The sequence below is a fragment of the Malaclemys terrapin genome, chromosome 5 (genome assembly GCF_027887155.1).
Source record: "Malaclemys terrapin pileata isolate rMalTer1 chromosome 5, rMalTer1.hap1, whole genome shotgun sequence".
Taxonomy (NCBI): domain Eukaryota; kingdom Metazoa; phylum Chordata; order Testudines; family Emydidae; genus Malaclemys; species Malaclemys terrapin.
The window spans coordinates 53,527,712-53,547,848 of record NC_071509.1 but is presented as its reverse complement, the minus strand read 5'-3'; the positions used below and the strand labels follow the sequence as shown (position 1 = coordinate 53,547,848).

Below are 20,137 nucleotides of genomic sequence, written 5' to 3'. Positions count from 1 at the left end.
CAGCTATGTTATTAACGTAGCTGAATTTGTGTACCTTAGTCCGAAGTGGGGGGTTAGTGGGGACCAAGCCCTACACATAGACACACATGCATTGACAATACATACTAATGCACTAGTCATACTCACTCTCTGTTTCCTGTTTGACAGCACTTTCTTTTCGAGGCAGTGTAGCTGGCATGGATTAGGTTGCAAGCATCAAAGACAAAGACAAGTTAAAAATGCAGTTTGCACAAACCATGCACAAGATGCAAGTTAAGCACTAGCTGGAAAGAAACATGCAGAGAACTATAAGCAGCAAGTAACTATAGTTGCAAACACATGTAGTTGGGGTGGTACTGTTCTAGAAATTCAGTATCTAACTACATGGAAAACACAGTATACGTTTCAAAACATTAAAGTTTCTTTTTAAAAAAAAATGTGTAGGAAAACTCTGACTTGTTAAACATTTATACATCAAATTCTCCTTAACACAGAAAAGACAACCAAAATAGTGAGTCTTATTTGCAAAGATTGATATTGGATAAGATTCGCAGTTTACAGAAACAGCGTGCAAATAAACTGTAAATCATACTGATACCAAACAAAGAGAAATGGAAACAGATTAATCCTGCTTAGACTTGTACTATATCAGGGCTACCTACATCATCTTCCAGCTCTTTAACTAAAAATCTATTAATACTGCAGAAGTCCTTTCAATAATATCCTTTTCTCTAATAAGACCAGCCAGCCTATTGTATATTGCTGTTGCTGACAACTCAATTTCGCTTTTCATAGTGAGAAGTAATGTATTTTTCATTCAGGTTGCATCAAGAATTTCCCAATTTGCAGGCTAAGAAAAAAGTCACTACCAACAGAAACATTTACATAAAGATACAACTCATTTTTAAAAGGTTTATCCCCTGAATATCCTGCTGGTCTCTGAAAAATAAAATAAGTAATTTCCTCAAGCAAAAAACTGCATTTTAGTAAGAAGTTTAGAGTACCCTGTGACAAGGTAATATTTCCCTGTTTGTGGTAAAGGATTCTAAGGTCACCAGTAGAAAGCACTTGCACACCTGCTCAAGAAGCAAAATTTAATAGGATTCAACAATTCTTGGTAAGCATGAATTTTTCAAGTTACCGCCACAAAAAAACCAAATAGTTACTTATCTGTACAGTAACTATTGTTGTTTGAGAGGTGTTGTGCATACACATTCCATTTTAGGTGAATGTGCACTTACTGCACTGGAGTGGGAGACTTCTGCCAATACTACCACTAGGTGGTCCATGTGCTCCTGCTCGCCTCATGCTCTCAGGTGATGGCATAAAACAGGCATGGTTGCTGCCTACCTGTCCATTCCTTCGCACTGCTTTAAGTAAAGTCCAAAGTAGTGGGGAAGGTGGGAGGGTCGTGGGATGTATATGTGCACAACATACCTCAAAGAATAATAGTTACTGTACAGATAAATAACCTTTTTTCTCCCTTGAGTGATTGTGCACATACACATTCCACTGGAGATGATTCCTCAGACATTCCCTTACAGGTAGAAGGACTTTGGATCATCTACATAGGGATTGTACCACCAACTTGCAAAGCTGGTATCATCTCAAGAGGTTTGACTCATGGTGTAATGAGTGGGAAAAGTATGCACAGACGACCATGTTGCTACCTTGCATACACCAGCTATTGGAAGATTGCTCAGGAATGGTGATGTGGTGGACTGAGCCCTAGTGGAGTGAGAGGTTATTCTCAATGGAGAGACTTTATCAAGATCGTAGCAGAGTTTCATACAGTCAGAAACCCAGCATGAGATTTGCCAAGATGACACTGATTGACCTTTAATTCTTTCAGCATAGCTTACAAAGAGCCTGGGGTAAGACCTGAAAGACCTAGTGTGGTCCAAGTAAAATGCCAGTCCTCGATGAAGTATGGAATGCTTCTTCAGTCTTAAATGAATGGGATTTCAGGAAAAATATGAAAATATTGTTTGGTTTAAATGGAAGACTGACACTACCTTAGGCATAAACTTAGGGTGAGGCCTAAGAGATACTTTGTCCTTATGGAAGACCATGAAAGGAGGGTCAGCCAAGAGAGCTTAAAGTTCTGAAATCCTCCTTGTAGAAATGACTGCCACCAAGAATCACTTTCTTTAGAGAAAATAAAGATAATGAAATTGTAGCCATTGGCTCAAAGTGGGGTCCTATCAGTTTGGAGAGGACAAAGTTTAAGTCCCATATACAGGTGTAGGAACAGGAGGGTAAACATTGATTTGGCATTTCAAAAATAGAAAAAAATGAAAGAATAAGAAAAGATGGAAAAATTATCTATTGGCTGATGTAACGTAAAAATAGAAGCCAGGTAAACTCTCACAGAACTACTTGAAAAACCAATACACTGACTGAAGCCTCATATGTGGAGTTACATACATGCATGAGGCGCCGTGGCCAAGAAGCTGAAGACAGGCATGCACTGATGTTGTTAGATTGGACTTGAGGCTTTTGGAAAGGATGGCTATAGATTGATACCTCTTGTTTGGAAGATAAGCCATGACAGTCCGGGTATTGAGGTGGACTCCCATGAAAGTTATGGATTGAGTTGTTTGTAATTGCGATTTGTCCAATTTAGTTTCAGCTCTAGACAGCAGAACACTTGTCTGATGACAAGGATGCTGTTCTGGCCCTGGTCGCTCGATGCTGCATGAATCTGCCAATCATCCAGGTAAGGGAATATTTGAATACCCAAATGATGGAGGTGAATAACTACCCCCAACATGCAATTGGTGAAGATACTCAGGGCTGAAGACAGACTAAAGAGAAGCACCATGTACAGTTAATCATTGGTACCTACAACAAATTGAAGGTACTTTCAATGGCAGGGATGAAATGCCACATGAAAGTATATGTCTTGTCTCCATGGAAGGGGTAATAGCGAGGGTGACCATTCTGAATTTGATTTTCTTGATGAAATAGTTCGGCTTTTGAAATAGTTCTGGAAGCCACCAGATTTCTTTGGGACCAGGAAGACTGTGGTCACGCCCCTTTTATGCCCTCTCCTGAGAGCACATGTTGAGCAGGAGCCTGTGCGCCACCTAGCAGTACTGCTCGCAAAAGTCTCTGACTCGGATGCACTGGACACACATACATCTACAGTGAAATGTTTGTGTGTACAATCCCTCAAAGAACCACCCCATCAGAGTGGAGCTGGCAAGCTGGTCCTATTCTAAGAGGATAGGTATTTACTTTCATTTGTACAAATTCAGATGTGCAAATGCTCTTCAACACCGATTTCTCAACTAGGCACCAACGCAGACAGTTTTAGGATGTCAGACTCAGATTTAATTCCAGCTTAATTTTTATCTGCACTATTTTATTTTTTACCACAGTACTGCATATTTGGTATTGGTTTCTTCATAGATCCACTGATCCCCAAGCCCATAGACTGGTGCTGCAGAACAAAGAAATATAGCCAAGGACCACCCTTAGACAAAGGTATATAATGGTCGGGCTGCTGTGAAGTATCATCTGGTAGGTAGGATAGGGTTACCATATTTAAAAAATAAAAAAAGAGGACACTCCACGGGACCCTGACCCTGCCCCTTTCCCACCCCCGCCCCCGCCCAACTCCGCCCATTCCCCAAAGTCCCTGCCCTAACTCCCCCTTCTCCCTCCCAGCCATGCAAAAAGGGCTGCCCAAGCGCTACTGGCTTCACCGTTTGCCGGGCAGCCTCCAGACCCTGCGCCCCCGGCCGGCGCTTCCCCAGCACAGCTGGAGCCCAGGAGGGGAAGCATCCAGCCGGGGGCGCAGGGTCTGGAGGCTGCCCGGCAAACCCATGAAGCCGGTAGCGCTCGGGCTTTGGGCAGCCCCTATGCCTCCGGACCCTGCGCCCCCGGCCGGGCACTTTCCCTCCCGGGCTCCAGCTGCTCTGCTCCTCCCCTGACTCTTCGGCTCTGTTTAAGAGCCAAGCTGCCCGAGCCAGCGCTACCGGCTTCGGGCAGCCCCCTTGCCTCCAGACCCTGCGCCGCCGGAGCAGAGCAGCTGGAGCCCGGGAGGGAAAGTGCCCGGCCGGTGGCTCGGGGTCCGGAGGCAAGGGGGGCTGCCCGAAGCCGGTAGCGCTGGCTCAGGCAGCTTGGCTCTTAAACAGAGCCGAAGTCTGAGTCAGGGGAGGAGCAGAGCAGCCGCGGGAGAGGAAGTGCCCGGCCAGCATTTTCCCGGACATGTTCGGCTTTTTGGCAATTCCCCCCGGACGGGGGTTTGATTGCCAAAAAGCCGGACATGTCCGGGAAAAACCGGACGTATGGTAACCCTACGTGACTGGTACCCGGGGCCGGGGGGGCGCAGCTCCAGCCTCAGGGGGACGCAAATCCGGACAATGCCGGCTCCCCGCAACGCGCTGACATCCACAACCCCCCCGGGGGCGCCCCCCAGCCCTGCGATGGTTGCCGAGTGGCGCCCAGAGACACCTCCCACCCAAAGGACAGGGGCCCGCGCCCCCCCTCCCCCGACGGCTTGCTGCCTCACAGGGGCAGGTTGGTCACGTCGCAGGGGCCGCTGGGAGTTGTAGTTCTCGGCCGCTCCCCTCTCCCGGCTCTCCCTGGAGCATGAGGCCCGGCCGGACTACAGCCCCCAGCATGCCCTGGGCAGGAGCCAAGTGTCGCATCGAGATGATGTCACAGCGGGCGACCCACACACACACAAATTCGGAGATCCTAGCCTCCCTATTTCCCCGGACATATCCGGCTTTTTGGCAATTCCTCCCGGACGGGGATTTGGGGACCAAGAAGCCGGACATGTCCGGGGAAATCCGGATGTATGGTAACCCTAAGGTAGGACATACTGTTGTCACATGGTACTCAAAGAGGTTTGCTGTCAAATTAGGAGGGCATGACTAGTAGGAATCCAAAGGGGTCAATCTGGGGTCTAGTACTATTCAATATTTTCGTCAATGACTTGAATAATGGAGTAGAGAGTATGCTTATAAAATCTGCAGATGACATCAAGCTGGGAAGGGTTGCAAGCACTTTGGAGGACAGGCTGAACAATCAAAATGACCTTCACAAATTGGAGAATTGGTCTGAATTCAACAAGATGAAATTCAGTAAAGACAAGTGCACACGTACTTCACTTAGGAAGGAAAAATCAAATTTGCAACTACAAAATGGGGACTAACTGTCTAGGCGGTAGTACTTCTGAAAAGGATCTGGGGGTTAAGGTGAACCACAAACTGAACATGATTAATCAATGTGATGCAGCTGCAAAAAAGGCTAATATTCTGGGGTGTATTAACAGGAGTGTTGTATGTAAGATACGGGAGGTAACTGTCCTGCTCTGCTTGGCACTGGTGAGGCCCCTGCTTGAGTACTGTGTCCAGCTCTGGGCACCACAATTCAGAAAGGAAGTGGACAAACTGAAGAGTCCAGAGTAGAGCAACAATGATAAAAGGGTTAGAAAACCTGATCTATGAGGAAAAGTTGAGAAAAAGGTCCATGTTTAGTCTTGAGAAAAAGACAACTGATTTGGGGACCTGATAATAATCTTCCAACATGCTAAGGACGGTTATAAAGAGAAAGGCGATCAATTGTTCTCCAGGTCCACTGAGGTTAGGACAAGTATCAATGGGCTTAATCTGCAGCAAGGGAGACTTAAGTTAGATATAGGAAAAGCTTTTTAACTGTAACGGTAGTTAAGCTCTGGAATAGGCTTCCAAAGGAGGTCGTGGAGTTTCCATCATTGATATCCTTTAAAAATCAGTTGGACAAACATCTGTCAGGGATGTTCTAGGTTTACTTGGTCCTACCGCAGCACAGAGGGGTGGACTTGATGACTTCTTGAGATCCCTTCCAGCCCTACATTTCTAAGATTCTAGGATTCTTTCCCATTCTCAGCTCATTGTATTTAAATGCACTGAAGATAACAAGTTTCTAGCTTCAGAGGAAGAAAAGTACACCCTGTTAAGGCAAGGAAGAATTTGCACTGCAACCCAGAAGTTTACTGCTCTCTTTTTTGTGTCAGACTGTCTTCCCCCCCAAAAAAAGAGCCATATGCTAGTACAGAGCACCAAAAGAATTCTCCCAGCAGATCCTCTCTGTTTAAGATGTTCAAATTGAAGCTTCATTCCAGAAACTGCAAAGAAGCAAAAGGCAAGAGAACACCAACATAGCTCAAAGACTGGCAGTGTCTGATCCCCCAAAATCTACTCTGTAAAAAGCCTCTGTGTGTTTCTTACACAGTAATTTTTTCATTATTAAATAAATGCACATTAATTTAACAAAACATCTTTTAGGACTATGCACTAACTTCCTCCAATGCACAAGTCTTTTTAATTTGGCGTTGTTAAATAGGTTTTTGCATTCATTTAAAAAAAAAACCAACTGACATTTAAAAGGCAAAATGAAACACTATTTATCTGCAAAGATCTGAGATGCTTCTTTCCCTCCCTTTGCACAACTGATAACATTAAGAACATGAACAGTGCAGAGCAGTGTATTTTCCTATACTACTATTATAGTCCAATTCAGGTTAAAATTGTTTGTGGACTCCACAGACAATCCATAATTCTGGGATATGCATCCATAAAAGCTGCTCATTAATTCCTGGGCTGGGTAGCGAGGAATTTCCCCCATAAATGCAGCTGCAGAATGCCAGTTCTGTTTCTGTGCAATGACTAAAGCCTATCCACTCACTCCTCAAGGAAGAGATTCTGCTCAGTCTCTGCATGAATACTGGAGGACATATCTCAGAATGTTCTTATTAGAAGGAAGTTCTTTCCTGGCTTACTGAAGGTCTGAGAAAGCAACAGTTTGGTTTGCTACATGACAAACTATAAAAGAATATGTCTACGTTTAAGTAGAACGGTTACAAAAGTAATTAATCTTACACTAGATACATTGGTAGAAAGTTTCTCCACCCTCTTGCTAGACTGAAAAGATTGCTAGGCTTTAAAAAAATGTAGTCAAAGTTTACACAAATATGAATCTTAACAGAAATTCTCTTGGATCTTTTTAATTCACATATGTGAATAACCTCTTTCCTCTAAAACAAAGATCTGTTATCCACAGTTCACAATAATGTGTCATAAGTCGAGAACATAATTACTATGGGTAACGTTGTTTCCTCCCAAAGTGGATCACAAGGGAATAGTTAAAAAACAATGGAAAAAAATATAGGGTTATTTTAAGAGGCAGGGAGAAGGGGGGATTATTATTTTTTTTTTTTTTTTAACTCATGACCAACGAGGTAGGTTAACATTTCAAGATTCAGGATTCCTCCTGCTTCAAGCTGTTTTTCTGAAAACTCTAGGGAACCATTTGTGCTCCATGTTCAATTATCTGGTATGGCAAATTTAGGCATATTAACAAATAGAATATATCATCTGAGAAAGTGCATCAAAGATTTAGCTCACTATATTAAAACAGGCAAAGCAGAATTAATTGCATTCCAATTGTAAAATGATGGGAGATTAAAGGCTGTATGTCTATACCAAACATTAAAATACAGTATATCTTACATACAAATCCATCTACCTTTTCACCTGTTTTGCCCTATTATTTGCTGCTAAATTGCAATGTTATTTTGGGTATAGATTCCCTTTCATACACATGCATGAACTCCTTTTCCCAAAGGGGATACATGCACCCATCAAAAGGAAAACTAAATACAATTTCCAACCTCAGATGCATGTACATAGCTCCCTTTGAAACCCATGTATGTACATCCCCATGGGCAGAATTAGTGTTTAAGTTAGCTTCCTCAAAATCCCTCATAAGTATTTATTAAAATACAAATCTCTTAGTGGCACAAGTAACTAAAACACTGCCCAAATAGTTTTCTTTGGATAAAATGTGTTTGTTTTTCCAAATGTGCTTCAGCGTTAAAATCCCACTAAGTGAAGTTTTTAAACAATAAATGAGTTGTCAGGTCTCAAACACTGATCTGCACTCACAGTGATGTATATAGTGCCATGCCTCATTCTTCAAGTTCTCACTCATTCAACTCCCTCTGAATTTACTACAAGTGTGTCACAGAGGGCTTTTTCAATGTACCTAATACATTTTTGATGATCCTATATTTGTCCTCTGACTTCAGCCATGTCTGCCAAATTTAGCATCTTTCCAGTTCAGGCACAAAACAGTCTTTTACAAAGTTGGCTCTGGATGATTTGCCATAAATGTTTATTACAACACAAACAAACTAAAGCAAAGGTATGTGTCTTTTGGAAGCTTACCAAACTTTTTTCCTTCTTTGGTTGTGCCCGTCATCTTAATCTTGGCAACCTCAAAGAAATCTTTTATTTCTCTTTCATATAGCCGTGATAAATAATCCATGTAATTCTTAAGTGAAAAACAAAAACAGGTTAGCATACGTACTGTAATCTGAATAAATGAAATAACCCAGAATTTTAAATGGCAACCTGCAAATAAAGTGAACAAGCTAATGCTCTTGGTGCCTTGCATCTAAAGATTTGGACTATATAAAACCTTAGAGGTCTATGCTACCAGCAGAGGCTTCAAAGCAACAAATCCACTGGGGTATGTTGCAACCTCCCCACCACAGAGGGAGTATAAATGGTCAGCACAGCCCACTGTTATTGGGGGTGGCCAGAGTGGCAGGGGAACATGATAATTCAACTCATCCCCTTTACAACCTCTGCTACTGGGCTCTTACTGAGCCTCTAGCAGCAAATAAAAAGATGTACTCCCCAGGCAAAACCCCTGAAAGTTTGCCTTCCCACAGGATGAATCCCTGCTGAGAAATAGAAGGCAAAGATAGCTCAAGATGTTATAAATTCCACTTCCCTGCCACCAGATTCAGCGATACTGGTCCTTTATTTGTTGTATATATCTTCTTTACTGTAAACTATAGAAGAAGCTTGCTTTAATTTTGGCTTGCATTGTTGCTAAGAAAGTTTAAATTTCAAAAAGCAAAAAACTTCTCACAACTAAAGTATAAATTATTTGACAGTCCAATTGCTTGATTTATAACTTGAATTTGCTATGTAAAACAATCTCTTATTCAGCACCACAAATGGAAGTGCGTTCTGGAGGTATTTGTTTTCATATATCCTCAAATATTAATCCCTCCATAAATTGCTTATCTATTCCTAACTATCAGTGCAAAAACATAACAAAAACATATTGGAAGAATAAGTGCACATGCCCTTTCCCTATTAAACCATATGTGCATGTGTGCATAGGCGCATGTGACAAGGAGGACATGCAAATACCCATCTTTAGGATTGTATGTGTGCGCACACACAAGCACATATTACACACATATCCTATTACCCTCGATTTTGCCTACTTCAAGAAATAGTAGTAGTAGGAACTCAGCCCTTTCCCAAAATTGCTAAACTATCATCACCACTTTTACATACAATGGTAACTACTTCTACTTTCCACAATAGTGTTCAGTCCATTATTTTTACGATTATTTCTCTGCAAGTCAAACAAATTAGATCATTAAGCAAAATAAATAGTTTTTCCAATAGCCACAAACCAGTGCTAGTAGGGAAATCTAGTTTCAGTTCTTGGAAGTTATTGCATTTTATTATTTCTATCAAAAAACATTACAAGCACAAAATAAGTCCTCTTGGCAGTCACAGGGTTACTTACTTTCATTATTGGGGGGGAGGGGACTAAATAATTCATTACCTTTTAAGTTATATCACTAATAATCATTGAGCTCACAGACAGAAAGTGTTATTGATTTATTTGCTCATTTGAATATTATATTAATTATTCAAAAGCACTACTTTAACTACAAAGCTGCAAAAGACAAAGAATTCCAGTAAAAGGACTGTTGTTTTCCGAGTATATCCCTAACTTTAGCTTACAGCCCAATTCAAACAAATCAAAAGAACGAGAGAAAATTAAAACAGGATACCAAGGAAGGTTATCAAATATAGTTTGCGTACACTTGAAAGGTATGAAAATGTTCTAGAAATTTACCATTCAGTCTCTGTACAGAGACTGTCTAATAGGCCACGTACCTAATTTACATGAATGCTGACTAAAATGGGGACCAAATTACTTTCTTTGTAAAAGACGTCAATCTTCTACTGGGCATTTAACCCAACTTCTTCTTATATGACATGAAAGAAGACACAACTAGTTGAATGTTTCAGAATCATTTTTAGGAGTCTGCTTTAAAACTCTAATACTTAAGACTGACTGAATTTACAACAGATGACACTCATTAGCAACCTCTAAGTTCCTAGCAGAAAGTTGCTAATAACCAAAGTTGCCAATAGGCAAAAAACCCATGCCCAGGACAACAGTGCAGAGCAGCCCTGCAGCTAGGTATCCACCACCAACACAGAAGAAAACACTGGAGGCTTGGACAGTGGTAAGGGAAGCTGGGAGGGTGGTCTGTAGGAAGGGAAGCAGCGGGGCTGTAGCCTTAATGCTGGGGCTTTCTACAGGAAGCAGAGGTGCCGGGTGCCTGCGGGGCTGCACAGCCCCTTTCCATGCACTGTCCAGACTGCTCCAGGAGCCCAAGATCAGTGTGACCAAGTGCTTCTCTCCCTGGCAGCAGCCATGCAAACCTGCCTGTATCTGGGGCTTTCCACAGGAAGTGGGGACCTGTGGGGCTGTACGGCAAAAACAAGTGGTCAGTAAATGGCATGACAGTTGCTAATAGCCAAATGCCATTAACATTGAAGTCAATCGGATTGGGTTGGTTCCTAGCAAAAAATTGCTCAGAACAGAAAATTGTCAATATCAGGATTGCTAATAATTGTCATCCATTGTATCGGCCTTAAAAATAGTGTGCTTAATAAGAGCAAAAAACTCACTGTTAAGGGCCAAATGTTGCCTTCAGTTACATCTGCACAATTTCTGTACAATCTGTGGTTAATTTTTCACTTCATGGTATTTTTTGAAAATCCTGTACAAACAACTTACAAAAACAAATTTTTAAAAATAACTAAAATTGAGATTTTCAATTTTATTTAAAATAGCCTCTAAAAAGTTTTGCATAAAAAAGCAAACAATGGATTAACAATGAGTTCAGTGGAACTAGGAAGACCATTTATACCAAAGTTATTTTCCAGAATTTTTTTTTTAATTATGTATGCCATTAGGGCACACAATGGAAAAATGTGTTTTTAAAGGTATCACATATTTATTAAGTGTCATAACTTCGTATGGTGCTTTACAGATATTAAAAAGACCATCTATCTCTGGAGGAGTTTAAGTGTATATCACAGTAAATGACAATAATACCAAGAAAAAAAAGTAGGGAAAGAAGAATCAGGGATTAAAAGAGCTGAGCTGTGATTTTTTTAATCACAATTTAACATTCAAATTGAGAATAAGACACTCATCCAAAAATAATGGAACACATAGCACTAGAGAGAATTTATCCAATATCTGAGTCACATACCTTTGTTAACCCTTCATATTTTCCATAATCTGTACTTTTTAGCCACTCCATCAATTTGGCATATCGAAGCAAGTCTCTGTGAAAGGGATGGTGATTGGGTAACGTCAGCTCAATAGAGTGCTGGGCAAGCGTGGAACTTTGGTCATGACCCTTGATAAAAGAAAACATTAAAATAAGTGTAGAAGCAATGTGTGTAAACATACCACTACAAATGCTATCGGATTGGCCTAAAAATTATCACATTGTCAGATAAACAAAAGAAAACAGAAAAGTGAAATTGAAAATTACTTCTTTCACGTCACTTATCTGCAATTAATAGCTTGAATGACATCCTGCAGTGGCCTAGTGACTAGGACACTGGACTGTGGCTTGTATCATGGATTTGTCTTCTGCTGTCCCTGTGAATATCAGACCAAATTTGGCCAAATTATAAGCTTTTGAAAAATTGTAATTTGCACATACTCAGAGACTTGATTGAATTTAGCATCTAAACTCACTGAAGATTCCCATCTGTATTGAGCAACTAAGCAAGCTCCAGCCCTGGGCTACAGGAAGTGACAAGACTCTCTCTACAATTGCTGCTGCAGGCCAGACTGAGTCTGGACCAGAACTGAAAAGCAAAAAAATGTCCCTCTTGTGGTCTCAATGCTCCTCCTGCTGAAGCCCAGGCAGCATAGAGGAAGCTATCTGATTTGAAAGCAGAGGGGTAAGAGTCAGACTGGGGGTGTGGGATAATTAGATTGAGACAAGGAGCGGGGGCAGGGGAGAGAGGCTGGCAGGGAGAGGAGACTGAACTGATTAGACAGGCAATGGAGGAGGGATTCAATATGAAACAAAGAGCTACATGGGAAGACAGGAACTATTTGAGCAAGGAGACTGGGACTGAGAACTAGTGAGGTGGGGAAGGAATGAGGTATGGGAACTGGGGAAACACTTGATGAAAAGCCAAGGTGCGAGCAGAGAACTGGACTGGCAAGGCAAAGAGGAGTGGGGGGGGGGGGGGGGTGAGGCAAACACTGAAATTGGATGAAGAGTCTAGTGATGGAAACAGGGACTGGGAGCCAGTGAGGGCATGGAATGCGGGAGGAGGAGGACGACCAGAGGCAGAGAATGTGGAGACAGATTAGATGAGGAGCCAGGAAGGGGAGCTGGGATTGACTGGACAAGGAACTATGGGGATGGAGGAACTGGGACTAGGATGAGAAGCCTAAGTTAGAGAGACTGGAACTGGCTAGGTGAGGATAAAGGGACTGGGACAAGAAACCAGAGGTGGGGAAGACGGCACAGGGACACTTTGGAAAGGATGGGGCAGAAGACATGCAAGCCTGGGGAGAGGTACAGGAAGAAGAGTTTGTGCCCACTAGACCACACTCCCCTCCAGAGCCAGGAATGGAACTCAAGATTCTAGTCTCACTATTCCTCTGCTGTCAGCAAATATCTATGAAAAACAATGGCAAAATGTCTCATCCCCATCTAGCGTTGGTCCATATAACAATAGTAGGTTGTCATCCTCTATCAGTTAGTTACTCTGTTAGCTCAAAAGGCAGAGGTCTATGAGGAAGATCTAAAGGTTCCAGTTGAGGATTTAGGTGGATGTCAGTATTATGCCACATGACAATTTTTTTTTGTTCAGTTTAGTTTTTTTAAATCCTGGGAAATTACACCCAAAGCTACATTAAAACACACACTCAGGATGCAAAGTCAAGCATGCAAAGTTAGGAAATGCGAGAATTAAGGTTGCCTGTGCAACCTTAATTCAGCCCCCTTGTGCATATGAATTATGATACAGTCTGTAACCACATGATCACATACATTTTTCCATAGGACTCCTGCCTCATTCAGTTCACAAGATAGATGGTGCTCAATTAACAAGGAGCTAGTCAGTATTTTTTTCCTCATTGTTCGATGTGTGACCCTAGACTTTATTTACTGCACAGTACTCAAACACTGCTCTGAAGACAGAATTATTAGTTTCCTCACAGACTTTTCTACAGCACTCATCACTATACATTACATTATTTTTACAACACTCCTGTGAAATGAGGGGATATTATCTCCATTTTACAAATGGGAAACTGAGGCACAGAAAAATTAATGTCAAAGTCTCCACTAATTTTAGGTGCCCAATTTGACACACCTGGGACCTGATTTTTCAGAATATATGGCATTATATAGCAGCTAATATGGTCAAAGCAGTTCCCATTGACTTCAGTTGCAGCTGCAAGTGCTCTGCACTTTTGCAAACAGACCCCCAGAGTCTCAAGTCAAGCACCCAGAGAAAATGAGGAACACAGTAACCACCTGTGAAAAGTCTAGTTCAAGTAACTGTCCAGGATCACACAGGAAACCTGGGGCAGGGGCAGGGACAGAATTCAGTTTCCGAGAGCAGCATTCAACTACCTTAATCATTCTCTCTCTTCCTTCAATCCACTGCCTCATTCACTACACACCTTTTAACTTCTGGAACAAATGAAACAGATAACTGCCTCCTTTACTACAAAACCCTGATTCATCCCTGGAGCATGGTCCATCTCATACACTGAATGACTGAGGACATGTGGGAAAAAATAGCATGCAATCATGTAATTAAAACTGTATCTTAATGCACATGAACAAGGGGGCTGAATTAAGGTGGTACAGGTAACCTTAATTCTGGCATTTCCTAATTTTTGAGTGCATGTCTTTGCAACCTTAATAATGTTCTTTAACAATAAGGGTTTTTGTGTGTTTAATACAGTGGTCATCAACCAGTCAATTGCGATCGACTGGACTGCTCCTGGAGTCTCTCCCAGTTGATTACGATCTCTGGCTGCTAAAAGTACGGTGGCACAGCAGGGCTACCACTAAGGCAAGCTCCCTGCCTGCACCAGCCCCACACCGCTCCCGTTAGTCGCCAGCATGCCCCTGCAGTCCTGGGGGAGGGGCAGGGGTCTCCCTCTACACACTGCTCCTGCCTGCAAGCACCGCCCCCACAGCTCCCATTGGCTGAGAATGGAGAACTGTGACCAATGGGAACTGCGGGGACGGTGCCTGCAGAGAGAGGCAGGGACACGTTGGCCCCTTCTGGGAGCCCCTGAGCACCATCCCAGAGCCAGCAACCCATACTATTCCCTGCACCACTTTGCCCCAGCCCAGAGCCCCCTCCTGCACCCAAACTCTCTCCCAGAGCTTGCACCCTTCACCTCCTCCTGCACCCCAACCTTCTACGGAGCCCCCTCCCACACTCCGAACCCCTCAGCCCCAGCCCAGAGCCCGCACCCCCTCCCAAACCCCTGCCTGGTGAAAGTAAGTGAGGTGGGGAAGAGTGACCGGGGGAGGGGGGGGGGCTTCAGGGAAGGGGCAGGATAGATCCTGGGTTACACTTAAATTCAAAAGTAAAAAAGATTGGAGACCACTGGTTTAATACAAGCTGAGATGACAAATGCACTCTGGAGTCATAGTAGACTGTATGATTATTAGCTCAATTCAAGGTTATATTTCACAGATTTCATTTTTCCATTTTTTTTTAAGTCACTATATGCTATGATGCACTATGCAGGAGGAAAATTTTCCTCTGGTTCACAACTAATCTATGGGCCAGATCTTGGCCCTCAGATCTATAACTTTTGTGCTTTTCTGGCAGTGCAAAGGGCACAAAACTGCCCTGGTTAGGTAGCCAGTGATTCCTGTGACATAACGGAATTTTCGAGTAGTGTAAAGGTCAGCTTAAACCACTGTCAGCCACTCTCTCCAAATATAGGGGCATTCTAGAGCAGGTCAGAGGTGGGATGGGGGTGACCATTTGGCAGGGTGGTCCTAAGAAGATTATTTTAGTTTGTGTAGTTTAGAGCAGCCATTAGGCTGCTTTAAGTTACATGGGATGCCAGTTTGGCACCTAGAACACAGAAACAAAAAAGATGACTTAGGGCCATCTTCCCCCATGGCCATTTCCCACTGTACCAAGTACAGTTCAGACACTTGGGAATTAGGTCCAATGTATGTAAAAGAAGTGTGTAGAACTCAAAATCTTTGTAGTTTTCAACTGTGATATAGTCATGGACACCTATTAAGAGACTTAAACCTGGACATTCCATATAAACATTAATTGAAAAATAACCCTAACTAAACACTGCAATCCGAACAATTCAGTGTATTTAAAATGCTTTAGACAAACTAGTCAAACTATGATTTTTTATTATTATTACAGCCCCCTTTTTCAGAATCAGAATGATAAAGAAAACGACATCCAATTTGGGATACAGCATGAGGTAGCAGATTACATTAAAATGATTCCTAGCCTGAGAGACTTTTCTTATTTGTCCCAGCAAAGAGTAAGTTCACACAAACAGATAAATTATTTTTTTCTCTAAAACCCAACTGAAACCTTGACATTTGACTTTACCAAATGCAAACTAGTGACCTTGAGAGTTGCAGGAGACAGGCCACACCTTGGTATAAGCTCAGAGGGGCACAGGCCACACTTGAGTCACCCCTGCCGAATGAGGAGAAAGTGTGATCTTTGTGGTCATAGTATGCATGTATTGTTTGTCTTTATTGCTGCATATTTATTTAAAACAAAAAAAACAGGGATCAGCTAGGCTTAAAAAATAAGAGTAAGTAATACATTATATCAACAGCAGTAATTATCTTCCTATTTGTTAGGGAGTTAACACTGTTAAAAGGTTGTATATTAGTTCAGTAACAGCAAAATATTCTTAATTGCTCTTTGATGCTACCCACCCCTTTTAAGATAGGCTTTTCATAGAAATTCAATACAGAAAACCTCGTAGTCATCTATTTCATCCTCCTACTATGCAGCCTTGTTTCCTACAATATGTATTTCAGTTGTTTTGTTCCAGACTCAACTATTGGGGCTTCCATCACTTCTTTTGCAAGACTTCTGTACAATTTACTTGATGTTATTGTTAGGACATTCTCAGACATTCAGCCAAAATTTCCTTTGCTTATTTCATCCCATAATTCCAATTCATTCCCTTCTTGTACCACTTCAAAGAATTTCCCTCTCTGCTTGGTATTAGCATTCTTCACATAGTTACAGTTGTTCATGTTCACCCTTTAGCCATGGTCTAGCAAAGTTAACTTTGTTCTACTTATTTTTCCTTCCAAGTCAATCCCCCCATCTTAATTTTTTCTGTTGCTCTACTCCAAATGACATCCAGTTTGTTTAAATTCTAGTATCTAGGGGCCCAGAACCAAGAGGTGTTTTTTCTCCAAAAATGCCACATAAAAAGGAGTACCACCTCTGGTTCAGTGTACTGCCACTAGATACATTCATAGCACAAAATTACACTGTTTTTTTGTCTTCATATTGCACTGCAAACTTTTATCAAAAGGACTGTTTCAAAAGAAGAAAGCCAGCTGATTTATGTTTTCCTTACTAACAGAACCTGATAACATCCTAAAGTTACAGATAATTTATTAAATAAAATACAAGTTTAGAAAACATGATAAGATTAGAACACAGACAAGTAAATGTTTAACTATATCAACTGCTGAATGTTAGCAATAGTAACTGCAGACTTTTTGCAAATGCAATGAGCTCTAATCTGGAGTTGCATTTTTCTGTTTAAAATGTCAACAGATTTCTAGAATTTCTTGTTTGATTCTTTTAAAATAAAAATATATGTGAATGCACTGTTACATAAAACTTTGTTTTTAAAATGAAACAAGCTGCATTACAGTTCAAGGTTAAGATATCTAAGCTTGGATAAATCCATTGGAGTTTATTCTCCCTTAATCATGTCTAAATAAATTCAGCTGACGATTGTATGTATGAGCAGAACACTGAACTGCTTCATGTTTTCACACTTGCCTTTTCTAGTTCAGGATTGCTTCTTAATGAAACAAGGAAAGTCCTACATGAGAAATTCAAATAAATCACACAAGTAATTCTAAACAAAAAGTGCAACTCTCAACAAGATGTTAAAGACAAGAGAAAATGCGCCAGTTAGAGACATTTTTCAAATACATTAAATTCTGCATTCAATTCATCCAACTGCCTAGTAAGACAGTATGCCATTTTATAAGCCAATACCTTTGACACAACAGACTTTCATACTGTCAACATGCTAAATTTAAAGTATAATTTGTTGTTGCTGCTGCTACATTTGAAGATGAGAGTTTAAACAAGGGCATATTCCTTCCCAGTCCATCAGCTTTTCCTACTTGAACCTGTAGTGAAATTACTCAATTCTGCTGAATGAGACATCAGATTTTGAGTTTGCACCCTCACAATGTCTTCACTGAAGGATTAAGCAAAAGAAGAAACTGGACTGGTGTCAGCACTTATCCAGGCACAAAGATTAGAAATCTTTGCAAAGGTAACAAAGAAGATGACTGGCTGAGTAAGTTTACTGTTTTTTATATATCCTCCCTCTGAAGTTTCCTCCAGTATGAAACAACAGTATGGTTTAGCTAAGTGATATAGCAGATGAATGTAACCAATATACACCTCTACCCCGATATAACGCTGTCCTCGGGAGCCAAAAAATCTTACTGCATTATAGGTGAAACTGCGTTATATCGAACTTGCTTTGATCCGCCGGAGTGCGCAGCCCCGCCCCCCCGGAGCGCTGCTTTACCACGTTATATCCAAATTCATGTTATATCGGGGCGCGTTATATCAGGGTAGAGGTATATTACATTGTAGTAAGAACAGCTAACTCTCTCTAAACTTTTATAAAAAAGCATCATCAGGAGCATAAAATTATAAAAGCAAGTTCTCAATAAATCTGCACTTAAATGCACAACCATCCTCTTACTGCACTGCCCAGCAAATCCAACTTTCCAGCTTCACTAATGAGAACCATTTACATAGAGACAATGGTGTTCAAGTCCTACCTGTTCATTTAGATACACTGATAGATGAAGAAGTAGGGTGCCACAGATTTGGGTTTTTTTTAAATGTAAGGGAGGGTAAAAAAATTTAGAAAGAGCAAAAGCTAACAATGACAATTCAAAGCAGATCCAGCAAGTTATTCTTTTACAGAGTAGAGAAATACTTGCCATTACAGGGAGGACCTGCACTGCCAAATGGAATGCCATGTGCTCGTGAGATTATCCTGCATTACACTATTTGGAAAAATTCTTCATTTTCTGCAATACCTAGAAGAACTATTAGTTAGCATCTCAGCCTGCTTTTTTTGTTTGGTGCTGTTTATATTGGTTATGCACAAACCTTTTCATTTTGTGGCAAATGTAATAAAAGTTTTCTTCATGCAACTTGTCACTTCACCGCCTTAGTTATGCTTCAGAGGCCATGTGAATGTTGTCTGTCCACTAACAGACACACAAAGCTTGAGTGCTGATATGAACATTGGAGGAGGAGCCCTTATACCCTGCAACCAGTAAAGGCAAGTTTCCGATTTAGGAAGCCAAAGTTGCAACTGCTAGTTAGATTTAGCAAGCTTTTAAAAACAAAATAAAATTAGAGAAGCTTGAATCAAACCTGATGTACTCACAGAAACCGAAAGATAGTAGGACCTGTTATAGAGCTGAAGAAGGGTCTGAGCAAACTAATTGGAGATAAAATACAGGAATAATAAAAAAAAAAAGTGTTGAAAATTGAAAGGTGCTAAAAAAACCACACAACCCCACACAGGAAACAATCTCAGCACAATATGAATTCTCAATCATTTAAAACAAGGATCAAAACCACATCAAGACAATTCTACTTGCTGCAAAGTCCATACAAAAACCCCCTGCAGAATTGCAAAAACAAGAGATTTTTAGTCTTCTCTCCTTGGAACTAGCCCTATAAACACTTTAATCCAACACCTTCTACAAGTCCTCAATTCAAGCCTCCTCCACCCATATTGTAAGATTTAAAAAAGTTACTTCACTTATAATTTTAGAACAATTCAACTACAGAACTGGGAGTATGCCACTTGCTCCACTACAAGAAATATCTAGATCAAAGTCCTACTAAATTGTATCAGAGGGGTAGCCGTATTAGTCTGAATCTGTAAAGAGCAACAGAGGGTCCTGTGGCACCTTTGAGACTAACAGAAGTACTGGGAGCATAAGCTTTCGTGGGTAAGAACCTCACTTCTTCAGATGCATCTGAAGTGAGGTTCTTACCCACGAAAGCTTATGCTCCCAGTACTTCTGTTAGTCTCAAAGGTGCCACAGGACCCTCTGTTGCTCCCTACTAAATTGTGTAGGACTCATCCCTACTACAAATACAATCGTATCAGGCAGCCTATTTACCTTATGTCCAAATCCATGCTTATATCATAATTACAATTTGTTGCAGAGACTGAAATTCAGCCATGTTTTGTAACCAAGCTACATGAACTGGAACAGCGGCATAACCATAGATTTGCAAACAATCATAATACAGTTTCCTTGATGCAATTATATCTGTAGTGGAGATGGGCCCTTCTGTGGTAGGGAAGGGTCCACCTTTTAATATTCAGTCTGGCTCTCACTGACTATTGCTCTTTGTTGTTTTAGCTATCGAACTTTAAGGCTAAAATAAATTACTACGGTTATATCACAAACCTGAACCTTAAGGTACATGTCAAACTTAATATAGATCATTTTGTGCAAAAACGTATAGACGGTTATTTCCGTGGCATCTAGTTGTTAGAGACCATTAGAAATCTCTGTACTTGAATTGAGTATTATACATACTTATTAGACTATTGTAAATAGATGTGTCAAAGTCAGGTAAGTTATTATGTGGATCAGAAAATGTGCTTGGATTTCAGTTAATCACATCAAATTTTATGATGGTTTGTTTTCAAAGCTTTCAAAAAGGCCATCTAGCTGCAAACA

At 41.1% G+C, this 20,137-nt stretch overlaps 1 protein-coding gene across 11 annotated transcripts in view; it reads right to left on the bottom strand.

Moving 5' to 3' along the window:
* Positions 1-20,137, bottom strand: part of EXOC1 (exocyst complex component 1) — a 62,206-nt gene that overhangs the window by 21,949 nt on the left and 20,120 nt on the right. For 6 of the 11 annotated variants that reach the window (XM_054029349.1, XM_054029350.1, XM_054029348.1 and 3 more), the window contains 4 exons: positions 18,820-18,873; positions 11,360-11,509; positions 8,202-8,307; positions 127-171 (listed from right to left, as the gene is read on the bottom strand). In XM_054029349.1, coding sequence (XP_053885324.1) covers positions 127-171; positions 8,202-8,307; positions 11,360-11,509; positions 18,820-18,873 — 355 coding nt within the window. The remainder of the gene's footprint in view (positions 1-126; positions 172-8,201; positions 8,308-11,359; positions 11,510-18,819; positions 18,874-20,137) is intronic. The other 5 variants (XM_054029355.1, XM_054029357.1, XM_054029358.1 and 2 more) reach the window with 3 other exon arrangements.